Source organism: Vespula pensylvanica, chromosome 19, assembly GCF_014466175.1.
Source record: "Vespula pensylvanica isolate Volc-1 chromosome 19, ASM1446617v1, whole genome shotgun sequence".
In the NCBI taxonomy this organism is placed as follows: domain Eukaryota; kingdom Metazoa; phylum Arthropoda; class Insecta; order Hymenoptera; family Vespidae; genus Vespula; species Vespula pensylvanica.
In genome coordinates, this window is record NC_057703.1 from 2,377,142 (window position 1) to 2,392,626 (window position 15,485).

General features: G+C 34.4%; 1 protein-coding gene across 1 annotated transcript in view; it reads right to left on the minus strand.

Annotated features, from left to right (window-relative positions):
• LOC122635742 (iroquois-class homeodomain protein IRX-6) overlaps positions 1 to 15,485 on the minus strand; it is a 47,642-nt gene that overhangs the window by 21,241 nt on the left and 10,916 nt on the right. The window contains exons 2-3 of the mRNA XM_043826309.1: positions 6,514 to 7,038; positions 3,903 to 4,015 (exon numbers count right to left, since the gene is read on the minus strand). Of these exons, the coding sequence (XP_043682244.1) occupies positions 3,903 to 4,015; positions 6,514 to 7,038 (638 nt within the window). The remainder of the gene's footprint in view (positions 1 to 3,902; positions 4,016 to 6,513; positions 7,039 to 15,485) is intronic.

Genomic DNA, 15,485 nt, shown 5'->3' on the forward strand with positions numbered 1-15,485 from the left:
AAAGAAAAGAAAAGAAAAGAAAAATGGAAGAAGAGGAAGAAGAAAAAGAGAGAAAGAGGGGTGCGTGGTATATGTAAGCGAGAGAAAAAATAAAAAAAGAAGAGGAAAGAAGAAAAATAAAAAGAATAAGCAAAAAAAAGGAATAAGCAAAAAAAAAAAAGAAAAGAAATATCGAGTTCGTTGAGAAGAAGGTGCAGGTGCAGAAGGTCCGATCGCCTTCCGGCAATTCTTATCACACTTTGGCCGAGTGCGTGTTGCGGTTCCGGTGAGGAGCGGCGGTAGGTCTCCATAAAGGAAGGCTCGGTGCGCTAAGCGACTAGACCGAATGGATGCTAAGCAAGCTGTAGTACCCGATCGCTTCCTTGCATACGAAGCAGTCTCAGCGACCGGAAGTGCGTCACGTCGCAATATAGTATCTAGATGCCATGAGCCGCTCTCGACGCAGTTGTCAAGCCGCGTATAGCCTTGCCTTTACCGGGGGGAGAATTCGACTGATAGATACGTGACTGAGAACTCATAGTCGACTTACTTACTTACATACTTACATACGTAGTTAGTTAGTATCCTTATCAAGTTTCGATATCGTAAAGAACTTAGCGAGCTTAAGAATTATTTATTTCTCTATGTCTTCTTTCCTTTTTTCTTTTTTCTTTTTTCTTTTCTCTCTTTTTTTTTTTGTATTTCTTTCTTTCTTACTTACTTACTGTTTTTGATTCTTTTCTTTTCTTTTTGTTTGTTTGTTTGGTTGTTTGTTTGTTCGTTCGGTTTGTTTTTCTTTATTTATCATTTCTTTTTATTTCTTCCGTTGCGATTGTTTCTTTCTAATATGTTCTATTAGAGGTATCTAGAATTAGTTGTTTATTCGTGTACATGCGCATATACATGCATACTTGCTTTGCTTATCATCGAATTTAAGATATCGTTGAAATCGTCGTGCTCGAACTATTCGTCAAGTTTCTTTATTTATTATGATCTCTCTCTCTCTCTCTGTCTTTTCTTTTTTTTTTGTCGTACGTTCCATTTCGAAAACGATCGTGATCGTTTTAATTAATTGCAATTTTATCGGAGCAAATATATCCGTTATAAATATATCCGTTGAACGTTTTACGATCTAATCTTCTAAGCTTTCTGTGTCATTTCTCTAAGTGGATTCTGATCAATCTATTCCAGAAATCGATATTGAATTCTTAGTTCCTTATTTTCTTTTCATTATTTTTCTTTCTTTCTTCTTGTTCTTCTTCTTTTTTTTTTTTTCTTTCTTTATTTATTTATTTTTTTTTGATGGATTAAAACGATGAATATTTTTAAATTCTTGGAATCCTTATCGATATTGTAAATTCTAATCAAATTCAAATCGATCGATTATAGAAATCGATTACATTATTTGTTACACCATTTCCATTCAGTCGGAACGCATGAAATTTTCGAATTCTAGTAAACATTTTAACCGACGGTAGTTGATCTAATCATCTAAACTATACATAGCTTCACCATTGAATTTCTAATCAATCTATTGCAAAAATCGATATCGAATGTTTAGTATCTTTGTTACATCGTTTAGAATTGAATTAGAACGACGATGTTATTAAATTTCTTTTTTTATATTTTATGTGTGTCAAAGATAAATAATAGGACGTTTCACGATCTAATCCTCTAAGCTTTACATCGTCGTTTCTGTCGCAATGAGATTGGCAATCGATCGATCTTAAAAATCGATTTTGATTTCTCACATTCTTCGGTAGATTTTTTACGTTGAAAAGAAATTACGAAATTTTCGTACTATTTGAAATATTATCTATCAGAGATATAGGACATCACACGATCTAATCTTCTAAGCATTAGATCGTTTTTGCAATAAGATTCTAATCAATCGATCGTGAAAATCGATATTGAATTTCTCACATTCCTTGATTTACTTCAACGTCAAATTGGAACGATTCGTTCTTTCGTAAGAAACTTTATCTCCCGAAGATATCTGATATTACACGATCTAATCTTGTAAACATTCCATTAGTTTTATAAATAACTAGATTGTAGAAATCGATTCACAATTTTTTATATATATATATATATATGTATGCTTTGTTACATTCATTAAAATAAAAATAAAAATTAAGAAAACATTTACCTCAATAAAAAAAAAAAAAAAGGATATTAGGCAATCGGATATTGTAAACGTTACGTTGCTTTTTCTAACGACATTCAATTACATTTTGACCTTAAATTCGAACTTTCGAATAGGTCAGAAATTGTATCTATCAAAAGTGTTCGATCGTCTAATCTTTAACTTTAAATTTCTGATAGTAAGATCGGTATCAATCGAAGTGAGAAGAGATCTATTCTAAATGTATATATTTCTTTGGTTACGTTTCGACGTCAAATTGAAATGATAAAATTTTCAAGTAATAATTATTTCGTAACAAGTATTATACATACAAATCAAAGATATACGACAATTTACGAACTTATCATGTAAACATTACAACGCTTTCATGATGCGATTCAAATCAATCGATCGTATAGTCAAAGTGTTGTAAGAGTATAATACTTTATGAGAATATTCTAATATGATCTAGATGAATAATGGATGTACGTAATAATAAAACTAACGAGTATGAGAGCTGCATGAATAATGAATTACATAGACGTACAAAATAATAAGAAATAAAAATGTACAAAAAATAAAAAATACAAAAATTTCGTCTATATATATATATATATATATATATATATATATGTATATATGCACAAACACTGTTGTTATCAAACGCGATTAATATTTCATTATACACAAATCATGTATTCTTTTAAACAGTAATTAGATAAATCGAATCGACCTATCTAATTCTTATAGGCTGCTATTTATCGAGACAGTATTTTTAAAACATTTTTAATCGATACTTTAAATACACGTTCATCATTTATAATAGAATATTAAAATACGAAATATAATTGATCAAAATATACACCGATCAATAGAAATTTTCTAAGTGTTATAATTGCAAATATCTCTTAAAGCAACGTTTTATCGATATTTTATAAATAGACACGTTCGATGTTTATAACAAAACCAGACACACGATTATTTATACCAATTGCGTATCCAATTTTTTTCATTATAAATAATGATCCTTTATTCGACAAAACGCTTGTCCATTAATTAAATAAAATTATCGATCGAATAAATGGAACAAAATTATTCTTAAATTCGATTAAGTATACACACACACACACACACACACACAAACAAACATTCATTATCTTGTAAGTCGGTAACCAGTTGGCAATTTTGTTGAAAAAAGAAGCAAAAAAAAAAAAAAGAGAAAGAAAGAAAGAAAGACAGACAGGGGAAAGAAAAAAAAAAAAAGAAAAAAAGAAAAAAAAAGGACAGAGAATTTCTCGTAACGAATCCGTGTTAATCCATAGTACGTGAATTCGATCAGAAATTATTATCAACAAACGAAGACCTTTCACCGGTCGCGTCGTTGTGACACTCGTTGACCGATTCGAGAACGAAGCCTCGAGGAAAAGACGGCTGAGGCGACAGTCTCGGGTCAACTCAAGGCTAATTTATTAGAATGTTTATGTATTCTCAGAGAGAAAGAGAGAGAAAGAGAAAGAGAGAGTGAGAGAAAGAGAAAGAGAGAGAGAGAGAAAGAGAGAGAGAGAGAAGCAAGCTTATCTAACCAGGCGCTAACACATCGTCCACGAATAAAGAACGTTAACACAAGAAAAGAATCATCTCCCCCTCCTTACCACCCTATCTCCCGACCCACCCACCCACCTCCTTATTTCTCTCTTTGTCTATCACTTTCCAATTGTATGAATAACGACGTTAACACAAGACTTTTGACTTTTATCGGGAAACGTATCGATAATAATACGAACATGTAAGTACTTACCCATTGAACGGATAACTCGCGAATGCGGCATCGTAGGGATGATAAACCGAGGGATAGGGCCATGCTGCCGCTGCACCTGCACCAAGATTTTCCTTCAAATCGAGTCCAGCAGCCTGGAAAGAAATTAATCGTATCATTTGATCTTCATTTTTCCATGTTGTTTTGATCTCGTTGTTATTGTCGCGTTGTCGTTTCTTTTTTTTTTTCTCTCGTGTTTGTTCCTTCTCTTTCTTTTCCCCTCTTTTTTCTTTTTTTTTTTTTTTATTTTCCGCGAAGCCAAAAAAATACGAGTTTCAGCGTATCCGAGTTTAACGATTTATTGTTTAACGATTTATTGTTAATTCGTGTTTATTCGAAAGGGACGCGCGAGAGTGGGGGGAGGGGGGGGGCAGAGGAGCGATTTTTTAGTTGTATTATTTTTCTTTTTTTTTTCTTTTTTTCTTTTTTTTTTCTTCTACGTTTCATTGAATCGTTACATCGTTTCTTACATTCTTGGAGAAACATAGGCAATATCGGGTTAAATGTTTTTTTTCTTTCTTTTTTTTTTTGTTTTTTTTTTGTACGATATTAAAAAATCAATTAATCTTTTCCCAAGACCATTTATTATTGGGCTTAGCAGTTCTTTTTACGATCACGAAAAAAATAATTAGCCTAATGCGTTTTGGATAGGAGTAATTGATTATTAAATAGTAGAAAGTAGAGAAACTTTTCGCTCATCTCTGTTTTATCAAAGCACTTAATCGTTAATTAGATTTATCTAAAATTTTCTATGGGTATAATAATGAAATAAATAAATCAATTGTTTGTTTCAATCGCTCTCCTATCAAGAAATTATTATTAGACGTTTTTAATTCTTCATTCTTTTTTCTTTTTCTTTTTCTTTTTCTTTTTTTTTTTAAACTAATTGATTTCAAAACAAAATTTTCTATTTCCGTTAGCATTTCGTTTCGTATCTAAATATATATATATATAGTCATTTACATTCACCGATTAGAAGTCTACTAGTTTAAAACGTATTAGGAACGATAAATAAGTCATGAGCAGAGATCGCCGTTAAAGATCTTAATAGAAGATAGATGAAAGAAGAAATAAAGAGAAAATAAAAGTGAAAAAGCAGAGAAAAAACGGTGACAAAAATTACGAAAAGGAAGAAAGAAAAAAGTAAAGAAAGAACGAAAAAAAAAAAAAAGGAAAAGAAAGAAAGAAAAAAGAAAAAAGAAAAAGAAAAATAATCGAACGATCGAGAGTTAGATCTTTTAGAGTTTATCGTCAACGGTGCGTGAAAATTTTCTTCGAACGACTTAAATGTCGCCGGACTGGACAAGTAACGGTGTATAAACGAGGCATTATCGTCATTGAGGACCGGCAATGACGTTAATACGACCAGAAAACGTATAAGAGGAGGAAGAAGAAGAAGAAGAAGAAGAAGAAGAACTAAGAAGTAGAAGATCGAAGTTTCATGCATCCGAGTTAGTCGGCGACTAGAGGTTATCAGACCACACACAGGGCGTCTCACCAAGAAAATAGCCTCACCACAAGCGTAAATTTATGAATTCGAGTTGCTACGACAGTGGAACACTGTGTCGTGTTTCGAGCCGTCGCTCGAGAGTGCTCGCCTTTATCGTTTCTTCTTTATGATCGAGCTTAAAGGACATTACACACAGTGTCTTCCACGCACACCGTTTCTCTATTCTATCGTAACGACATAGATATTACAGGAACTTGCTGAATCCAATATTCCGTTCAACGCGAACATAATAAAAAGAAACATTTTTTTTTATTATGGGATCGTCCATACAATTTTTGTCTCTATTCTTCTTCTGTTTTCTTTTTTTCTTTTTTCTTTTTATATATATATATATATATATATATATATATATATATATTTGTTTGTTGCATTAGAGAATCAAAAGCATTTCTCCTCTTCTTTGCTTTTCTTCTTTCTTTCTTTCTTCTCTGAGAAATTTCAATGCTACTACTCGAAAAATTTGTCGACTTTTCCACGTAAAGTAAGTCGTGTCAAATTGAAATTATTTTATCTTGCTAAGATGTAACGTTATTCTTTATATAAAATTTCGTACGAATCGATCCGACGCAATCGTGTACTAAAGCACGTATAAACATATAAGAGGTTTTGAATATCTCAAGTAGTTTCAAAGATAATCATCTTTTATAGACCGGTGTGTTGAAAAATGAGATAAGAAATTCAGACATAAGCAAATACAAACTATTTCGAATATCTCAAGTATCGGATCGTTCAGAAACTTTCTGCCGTTTCAGTATCACCGCATTGTGGAATATATCCGTGGAAAAATATGTTTCAAAATTTTTTACGCGTATATCGAAAGAAAGCGTTCGATCGAATCATCGTGAACATTCCGTCGTTTAAATTTAAATTTACATCCGAATCGAATTTATCCTACTGAAGAAAAGAAAGAAAGAAAAAAAAAAAAAAAGAAAAGAAAAAAGAGAGAGAGAGAGAGAGAGAAAATGAAGAGAAAAAAAGAAAAGCAAGCGAACGACACTTTCACATCGATAACAATCGATAAGAATAATTCGTAAAGTTTTGATGAGCGAAAGAAAAGATTAGAAAAATAGAGAAATGACTTACGGTAGGCGTGTAGAACGGTGCCTGTTCAGCACCAAGACTTGGAAAATAAGCAGCCATTCCTTCGGATGCAGCAGCGGCTGCTGCAGCAGCGTAGGGTGCGCTATACATCGATAGAGCTGCAGTTGGTAATGCTCCGAGTCTTTGATAACCACCAAGTAGCTCGTACTGACAAGAACAGACAGTTTGCCCGGTGAGGGGGTCCGTGAAGATGGGTCTGCCGGTGTCGCAGCACCTAGCGGCTGTTGGGCCTGCCGTCGTTGGCGGTGGGTGACCTTGAGACGGACTCACCGAGGCTGTTGGACTCCCCGGTGGCCGTACAACCGCGCTCGTCACCGCCATCCTTGCGTTCGACAGACCACCGGCCCCGCCACCACCGGGCACGGCACCCACCACGCCAAGAGGATGATTCGTCGTCCCTCCGCCGGACGCCGCACTCACCAAAGACGAACTTCCTGCGCTCAGGTGAACGCCTGACGATGGTGAGCCCGACGACGACGCTAACGACGAGTTTATTGTCACAGGACACTGGAACATAAAACGACATTCATAAATTTTTATTTTTTCCTTTTCTTTTTAGTTTTCTTTTTAGTTTTCTTTTTCGTTTTCTTTCTCGTTTTCTTTCTCGTTTTTTCTTTTTTTTTTTTTTTCTTTTTTGATGTACGTTCATTTCCAAAGGATCGAAGCGTTTTTGCAAAGGCAAGGAATTTATGTTGTTTTGATTATTTTGTATTTTCTAATCGACAAGATCAGAGCACTGTAGTTTTGTGGATTATTGTTTTATAGAGACGATGATATTGTCTTTTTCTCTCCGTCTTCCTTTCTGTTTCTCTTTCTTGTATTTCTTTCTCTCTCTTAGTTCTCTAATCTCAATATTGCGACACAGTACTATAAGTCGTAGGACATTGCAACAGACAGCGAATCCATATTTCTTTCTTTCTTTTTCTTTTTTTTTTTTTTTTTTTTTTTTTTACTTCTTTATTAAAATCCAAAGATTTATCCATCCGACTATACTTTGAAAACGTGTGTAATGAATATTGATTATATATATATATATTTTTTTTTCTAACCAGTGGTTTCTTTCATTATTATTATTATGAGAAGATTGAAAAGCAGATGTAGTAAAATTTATAGTCAATCAAGAAATTCGTCTCTTTCACTTTTCTAATCTCGATATTGCGACACCGTAGAAAGAGAGAAAAAGAGAGAAATAGAGAGAAATAGAGAGAGAGAGAGAGAGAGAGAGTGTCATAGGACACTGCAACGGAGCATGTATCCATCTTTCTCACTCTTTCATTTTTATTTCTAAAAATTTATCGATGATACTATAACTAAAACTTATTAGAAATTCTTATTAGTTATTTGCATTTTTTAATCGAACGAAAAGTTATTTTATATTATTAATATTATTATTATTATTATTATTATTATTATTATTATTATTATTATTATTATTATTATTATTATAAAAAGACTGAAAAGTAGATGGAAATTTAGAGTCGATAAAGAAATGTTACTTCTCACTTTTCTAAACTCTACGTCGTAGCAAAGTGTAAAAAGAGATAGAAAGAGAGAGAGAGAGAGAGAGAGAAACTTACAAGACTGTCATAGGACACTGCAACGGAATATGACTCCATTTCCCTTATTTCTTTATATAAACGAAAAGATTTTATTTTTATACGCGACTATATATCAAAAACACTTCAAACTTTATTTTAATCATATCTATCGTTTCCAATGAAGTTCTTTAACGAACTATAAAGATCTCTTTCGTCGTTATATTACGAGAATAATAAGAAATTGATTGAATGAAATTTTAATAATATCGATCGGAACATTTTCTCGCTTGCAACATTTCTAAGTGCAAAAGAGTAAAAATGCATGAGTAATAGAAGATAGAAAATGTTACAACAAACAAGTAAATATTAACTTAAAAACACGCAATTATATATATATATATATATATTTCTAAATTGTTTAACGAAAATCCGTAAATTTATTAATTTATATAACTATAAATCTAAAACGAAATTGAAACTATTCTACAAATCTAAAAATATTCATACCAATTATTTTCGAACTAAAAAACATTTCTTCTTATTATTATTACTATTACTATTATCATTATTATTATTATTATTATTATTATTATTATTACTATTATTATTATTATTATTATTATTATACGAAAAGAGCGAGAAACAGACTGAACTCTAAAGTTGATAAAGAAATCTCTCCTGGTGGCGCTTCTAAGCTTGACGTCACAACAAAGTAGTACATAGAGAAAGAGAGAGAGAGAGTAAAGAGTAAAGAGTGAAAGAGAGAGAGAGAGAGAGAGAGAAAGAGAGAGAGAGAGAGAGAGAGAGAGAGAGAGAGAAGATACTCGCGAGCGTCAACTTATTCAAAGTTTACTCTCAAGAGTGCTACCGTACTCCGTCGCAGCGGGATTTTGCTGACAGTGTCGCATTCTGATGCGCTGTTACGCGGCACGTCTCTCGAAAGAGAAAGAAAGAGACAGAAAGAAACAAGAAAAATAAAAAAAAAAAAGAAAAGGACAGAGAGAGAGAGAGACAGAGAGAGAGAGATATGCAACGTGACACCGGCACTTGACCGTATCGTCACCTTCATCGTCGTCAACGTCGTCACCGTCGTCACCGTCGTCACCGTCGTCATCTTCGTCACCGTCGTCGTCATTGTCGCAAAACACCTCACATCAACGTCTCCTACTAACATTCTTTTCTTCGTAACCACACAAATAAGAACTTCTGTCTCTTTTTTCTCTTCTTTTCTCTCTCCTGCCTTCCCCTCCATCTCACCAGCCTTCCATCCTTGTTCCCCCACTTCATCCCTTGAAATATCTCAACGAAGTTACCCTACAGCTGCGTTTACTCCATCCTTTTCTTTCCAACACCAACACCTTTGTCGATCGAGAGAAACAATCGTTTTAGAATCGACACTACTGAATGAGCTTACCTCTCCCTCCCTTTTAATATTTCCCCATGTTGTACCACTCCCCTCCTCTCCCCTCCCCTCCCCCCACCAAACACACGCCTTGCGCGTCCCCTCAGTCTTATTATTCCCTTTTTCTTTTTTCATCTTCCGTAACTTCAAAAGGTAAACTGAAAATCTGTGACGATGTGATGTGGGGTAGTAAAGTGGGGTTTATAAGGTAATAGCGTGACGTTCGAGCAGGAAGGACGATATGTAACTCTCTCTCTCTCTCTCTCTCTCTCTCTCTCTCTCTATACCAAACCCATCATTAATTCCATATCAAACACTACGGCTAAATAGATTAGCGGCTTGAGTGCCTTTCGCGCCCTGGGCCTAAACAAACTCCGCCCTAACCCCTATCCCTATACATATATATATATATATATATATAATATATATATATATATATATATATGTATCTACCTCATAACTTCCCCTCTCCTTTTTCTTTTTCTACTGATACAGGCGTTTTCAACCACGTACCAACCCTATATAAAGAGATAGATACTGATAGAAAGAGAAAGAGAATAAGAAAGAAAAAGAGAAAGAGAGAGAGAGAGAGAGAGAGAGAGAGAATGCAGTAAGCGAGTTATAGCAACCCTCTCGATCGATCCATCCGTTGTCCGTTGTTCATCCATCCGTTGCCACGTTTTGCTATGGCCCCAAAACATATTGTCGAAACTTCGCTAGGGTATTGTATCGCAGAGCAAAGAGGGATGCAATAGGGTGGAATGGGATAAAGAGGAGGGGGGTCATCGGTAGGTCAGGAGGGTGTCGAAAAACGTGAGCCATCGTGCTCCACGCATTATGGCTATCGAGAGGTGTAGTATAGCGTTAATGCGTGTCGTTCCTGGCAACGTAGCCACGATGTTTCCTCTGCTCGCCCAACTGTCGCACGTTCCTCGATTTATGCACGTGTATGTTACGTCTTCTACGGATCGTTTCGATCTAGATCATCGTTCCTCGTCGATTAATATTTTAGATCGTTTCTTTGTTATCTTTCCGTATTGGTTCGTTCATTTGTATCGTGGTATTATATCGACTTTTTTATTATATGAATGTTGTTTGTTTGTTTGTTTGTTTGTTTGCTTGTTTGTTTGTTTATGTTAGGATTTTTAAAGGTTTAGGTCAATTTTAAATAAATCGTATTGAATTTATTATTTGTATTCGTTATTGAATATTAGTACGTAATACGTGACCCAAGTAGTACTGACATAATCTTGACGCAATCAAGAATGACATTTAATTATTCGTAATGATCATCGAAATATTTGTACATGTCGGAGTATTTGTCTTGTGAAGTGTTTTGGAATTAATGAAAATATTATAATAGTGTTACGACACAAATATGAGAGTTATTGTTTTTTGTACTTGTAGTTTGTTTTAGTTCAACGTAATCACATTTGTTGTTTCTTAAGATATCTATTGATATTTGTTTTAATCGATAAAAAAAGGCTCATCAAATTCATAGATTAGGATTAATTCTTATTTCTTATAAAATGATCGATTCTTATTCGTTATTATAAGTGTTCGTATTAATCTGTGAAAATTAATTATCTCGACATGCATTTTTGATATAATCATATTTTTTATTTTTTAACTTGTGGGATAAAAGGATTAAAAAATTTATCGATTGAAAGTCATGTATTTCTTACGATATATTTCTCTTCTTACTAAAATTGACTATATACATTTCTAAAAACTCTAAAGTGTATATTTGTATATAATTAATACGATAATATATAATATACTTACATACATACATATATATATATATATATTAATATATTAAATTCTAATTAAAAATAAATCGATTTAAAAAAAAAGAATAGCATAAGATAAGAAAGAAACAGAATAAAAAGATTAAAATCTACAAATCTTAACTCGAACACGTTGAACATTTCGATAACATAAAAGTTATTGATCGATCCAATGATCGAAATTAGAAATTAGAATAATACTGAAAAAAAAAAAAGTGGAAAAAATGAAAACGAAGGACAAATAAAATCATTGAAAAGACGTTTCAATCAACGTCATGGGTGCAAACTTAGAGAAACCATATACTCTTTCCTACAAAGGAAGGAGCCGCTTAATCGCAAGATAATCCGTATAATTATACCGGCGTTCCTGTAACGAAGCGAGGCACGAAACCGCACTTGTACTTTCGTCGATCGTAAATCCTAAGGTGACTGGAACGAAGAGATAAAGCGCGAACGTACAAAACGGAAAAAGGAAATCCATCGATGCAAAAGGGAAAGAGAGAGACGGAAAGAGAGAGAGACAGAAAGAGAGAAAGATAGAGAGAGAAAGAGATATAGGAAGAGAAAAGAAAAAGAAAAAAAAAACAAGAAAGAGAAAGAGAGAGAGAGAGAGAGAGAGAGAGAGACGAAAAAAAGTATACAAATAAAAAAATAAAATTCGATGTTAAGAAGTAAAAGATACGAAGAAGAAGAAGAAGAAGATGGAAAGAGATAGATAGATAGATAGATAGATAGATAGATAGATAGATAGATAGATAAAGAGAAAGAAAAGGATAAAAAGAGAGAGTGAGAGAGTGAGAGAGAGAGAGAGAGAGAAGAGTCACAGAATTCCACATCTTCCGGCGAAGAAAATTCAACGATGGGAGGAATGTGCTATGGGGCTGAAACCTCGGGCTTGGGGTTAAACGACGAAGCGTGTTGGCGAGTGTCCGCGTGCACGGACAATAATTCAGTCCTACTAGGACTCTCTTTAGAGAAAGAGAAAGAGAAAGAAAAAGAGAAAGAAGAGAGTAAGCCAGAGAGAAAGAGAAAGAAAGAGAGAGAGAGAGAGAAAGAGTGGGAAGAGGGAAAAGGTGGCCGGTTCTAAGTTACTCGACGCGATCGCATCGAGCGACCAACCGTTGCAGGTCGTGCCGCAACTATATCACCGTTGCTGCTGTTGCTACTTCTTCTTCTTCTTCTTCTTCTTCTTCTTCTTCTTCTTCTTCTTCTTCTTCTTCTTCTTCTTCTACTACTTGTTCTTTTTGTCGATGCCGCAATTGCTGGCTTTGGTGTCGCCTTTAAAGTAGCACTCAAGGTAGCTCGCGCGTGTGTCCAAGTCTTCCTCATCCTCCTCATTCTTCTGATCCTCATCTTCTTCTTCGTCTTCTTCTTCTACTTCTTCTTCTTCTTCTTCTTCTTCTTCTTCTTCTCTGCTTTGACTACAGTAGGCTCGAGAACAGCCGATAATTATTCTCAAAGACGTTGAGTATATCGATGCATTAGCTCGGCGACTAGCTCGTTTGTTCCACGAGCATGCTAATTGCCACTGCCAGCATCGCTACCATCTTCCACCTCCTTCTGTTCCTCTACCTGTTTTTTCATCTATTATGTTACTCCCTCCCTTAAAAGCTACAACTTTGCTTTTCCTATACCGTTCTTACAACACTTGTTGTCTCTTAGGATTTGTCATTTTCTTTATTTTTTTTTTTCTTTTTTCTTTTTGCTTCATTCTTTCTTTCTTTCTTTCTTTTTTTGTTTTGTCTTGTTTTCTTTTCGTTTCTTTTTCTCTGGTTCTTGTTTCTTCTTATGGTTTTTCTTTTATTTTATTTTTTTCTTTTTTTTTTTTCTTAATGGACGTATACGATTTGTTCTCGATGAAATCAATATGAATTTGGAATGAATGCGATTTTACGATTTTGTTTCTTTTACTTTATTCTCGTGCGTTTGTGACGAGTCTGCAATTATTTGAAATGGTGGCCTCGATCACGGAATATTGTATTATATATATATGTGTTTTAATTAATCAAGATATTCTTTAGTATTATTATTTTATATTGTTGTTATTGTATTATTTGTTAAATCGAATTGTGGAAGATTAGATTGTTTTAATAATTCGGTACGTTACAAAGTGATGATGTATTTTCTATTATTATATTATAGTAATTACGTTATTATTGTATAATTTATTTAATTGAACAATAATCATGAAAAATTAGAAATGTATTAATTTATTTGAAACATTCAAGAATGGAATTATTTGTTGCTATTATTATTATTATTATTATTATTATTATTATTATTATTATTATTATTATAGAATATTACTATAATATTAACAATACATAATATAGACATATTATTATTGTTATATGAAAAATTATAAATCTTTCGATTACTCAGGATGCGTGTCACCAAAAAAATAACGTAATAACAATAACATTTTTTACTATTATTATTATTATTATTATTATTATTATTATTATTATTATTATTATTATTATTATTATTACCGTTATATCATTATATCATTATATCATAATACATTATTATACTAATATTAAACCTCGAATCACATAACAAAATGTTCATCATTATTATAACATACACGATAGATATAATTCAATCTTAAAAGATATCTTTCGACAAATAAGAAACAGAAAGAAGAAGTCAAAGTAGCTGCAGAAAACGAAGCCGAGGAAAAAGAAAAAGAAGTACATGAATAAGAATAAAAAGAAGAAATATCACCGAGCAGATAAGAGATCGTTGAATGAAAATAGTTATATATACAGCTCTCCTTTGTGAGTACCGATGAAAGCCGATGCTAATTTCCAATGCTAGTTTTAAAATTATATGAAGAACAAAGCTTCGGACGCGTTATTTATCGCTCGTATTTCGAGGACTCTAAACCGGTTGGGCGTCAAAGGTGGCGACAACGAGGCGTCGACTGTCGTCGTTGTCGTCGTCATCGTCGTCGTCGTCGTCGTCGTCGTCGTCGTCATCGTTTCTCTCTTTCTCTTTCTCTTTCTCTCTCTCTCTCTCTCTCTCTCTCTTAACCGAGAAGAGCTACCTGCCTTCTCTCGTCGGATGCGAATCCGTGAACATAAAAATGTAAGAAGTCGAGATGTGGGAAGTTGCAAGGACGGTGCCGATGGTGATGTTGATGGTGGAATGGAATGGAAAAGAGAGAGAAAAAAAGAGAAAAAAAAGAAAGAGAGCTTGGAGAAGATATGGAAGGAGAAACTTAGAGGCTAGAGGACGTTAAAAAGGCGACTAGTTTCGACCTGACCTGACACCTTGTAAAGTTGGACGGGAGAAGGGAAAGGGAAAAAAAAAAACAAAACAAAACAAAGAAAAAAAACAGAGGAAAAAAGGGAGAAGACAAAAGAAAGAATAGAGAGGAGAAAAAAGGAGGGTAAGAAGAAAAAAGAAAAAAGGACAAAAAAATAAAGAAATTATCATGGATTCTGGTCACGGTACCGAGGCAAACGAAGAGAGAGGAGAGTTAGCTTGGCATACCTGAGAGACTCGAGAGAACGAAAAAGTTAACCGATATCGTACGCACCGAGCTCGCGTTGTCGAGATCGTCGCAGTCGTTGTCGTTGTCGTTGTCGTTGTCGTTGTCGTTGTCGTTGTCGTCATCGTCGTCGTCGTAGCCGACGACGGACGGATGGATGATCGATGGCCGTCGATCTTAGCGATGGAAAAAAGTGGAAGGCCTCGGTTAAAACGGTCGTAAACGATCTGCTCTGCGCGCGCAGGCCGACTAGAAAACCAGTATGCTTGGGGAGGTCGTCTCACCCCAACCTCCAACAGCATATCCAACGACTCTTCTTCGATCTGAGAAGAACATGCATTTTATGACACGATTTATATGCACAATGTAACAGTCAAGTTGCTCGCGACGTGGGAACAAGTAACTCTTCGAATCTCCTTTCTTCCTTTCTCTTTCTCTTTCTTTCTTTCTCTCTCTCGATCTCTCGATCGATCGATCGATCGGTTGGTTAGTTGGTTGGTTGGTTGGTTGGTTGGTTGGTTGGTTGGTTGGTTTGTTGGTTGATTGGTTGGTTGGTTGGTTGGTTGGTTGGTTGGTTGGTCGCTCTTGATAGATTCTCATTCGTGTCGTATTCCTTTTTCCAATCGTAAGAACTCTTGTATCGTCTAGTTCAAGAAGGAATAGACGACGAGTTTACTACTGGACATTTTCCGATCGGTGCGATATCTTGGATATCTTTTCTTTTTTTT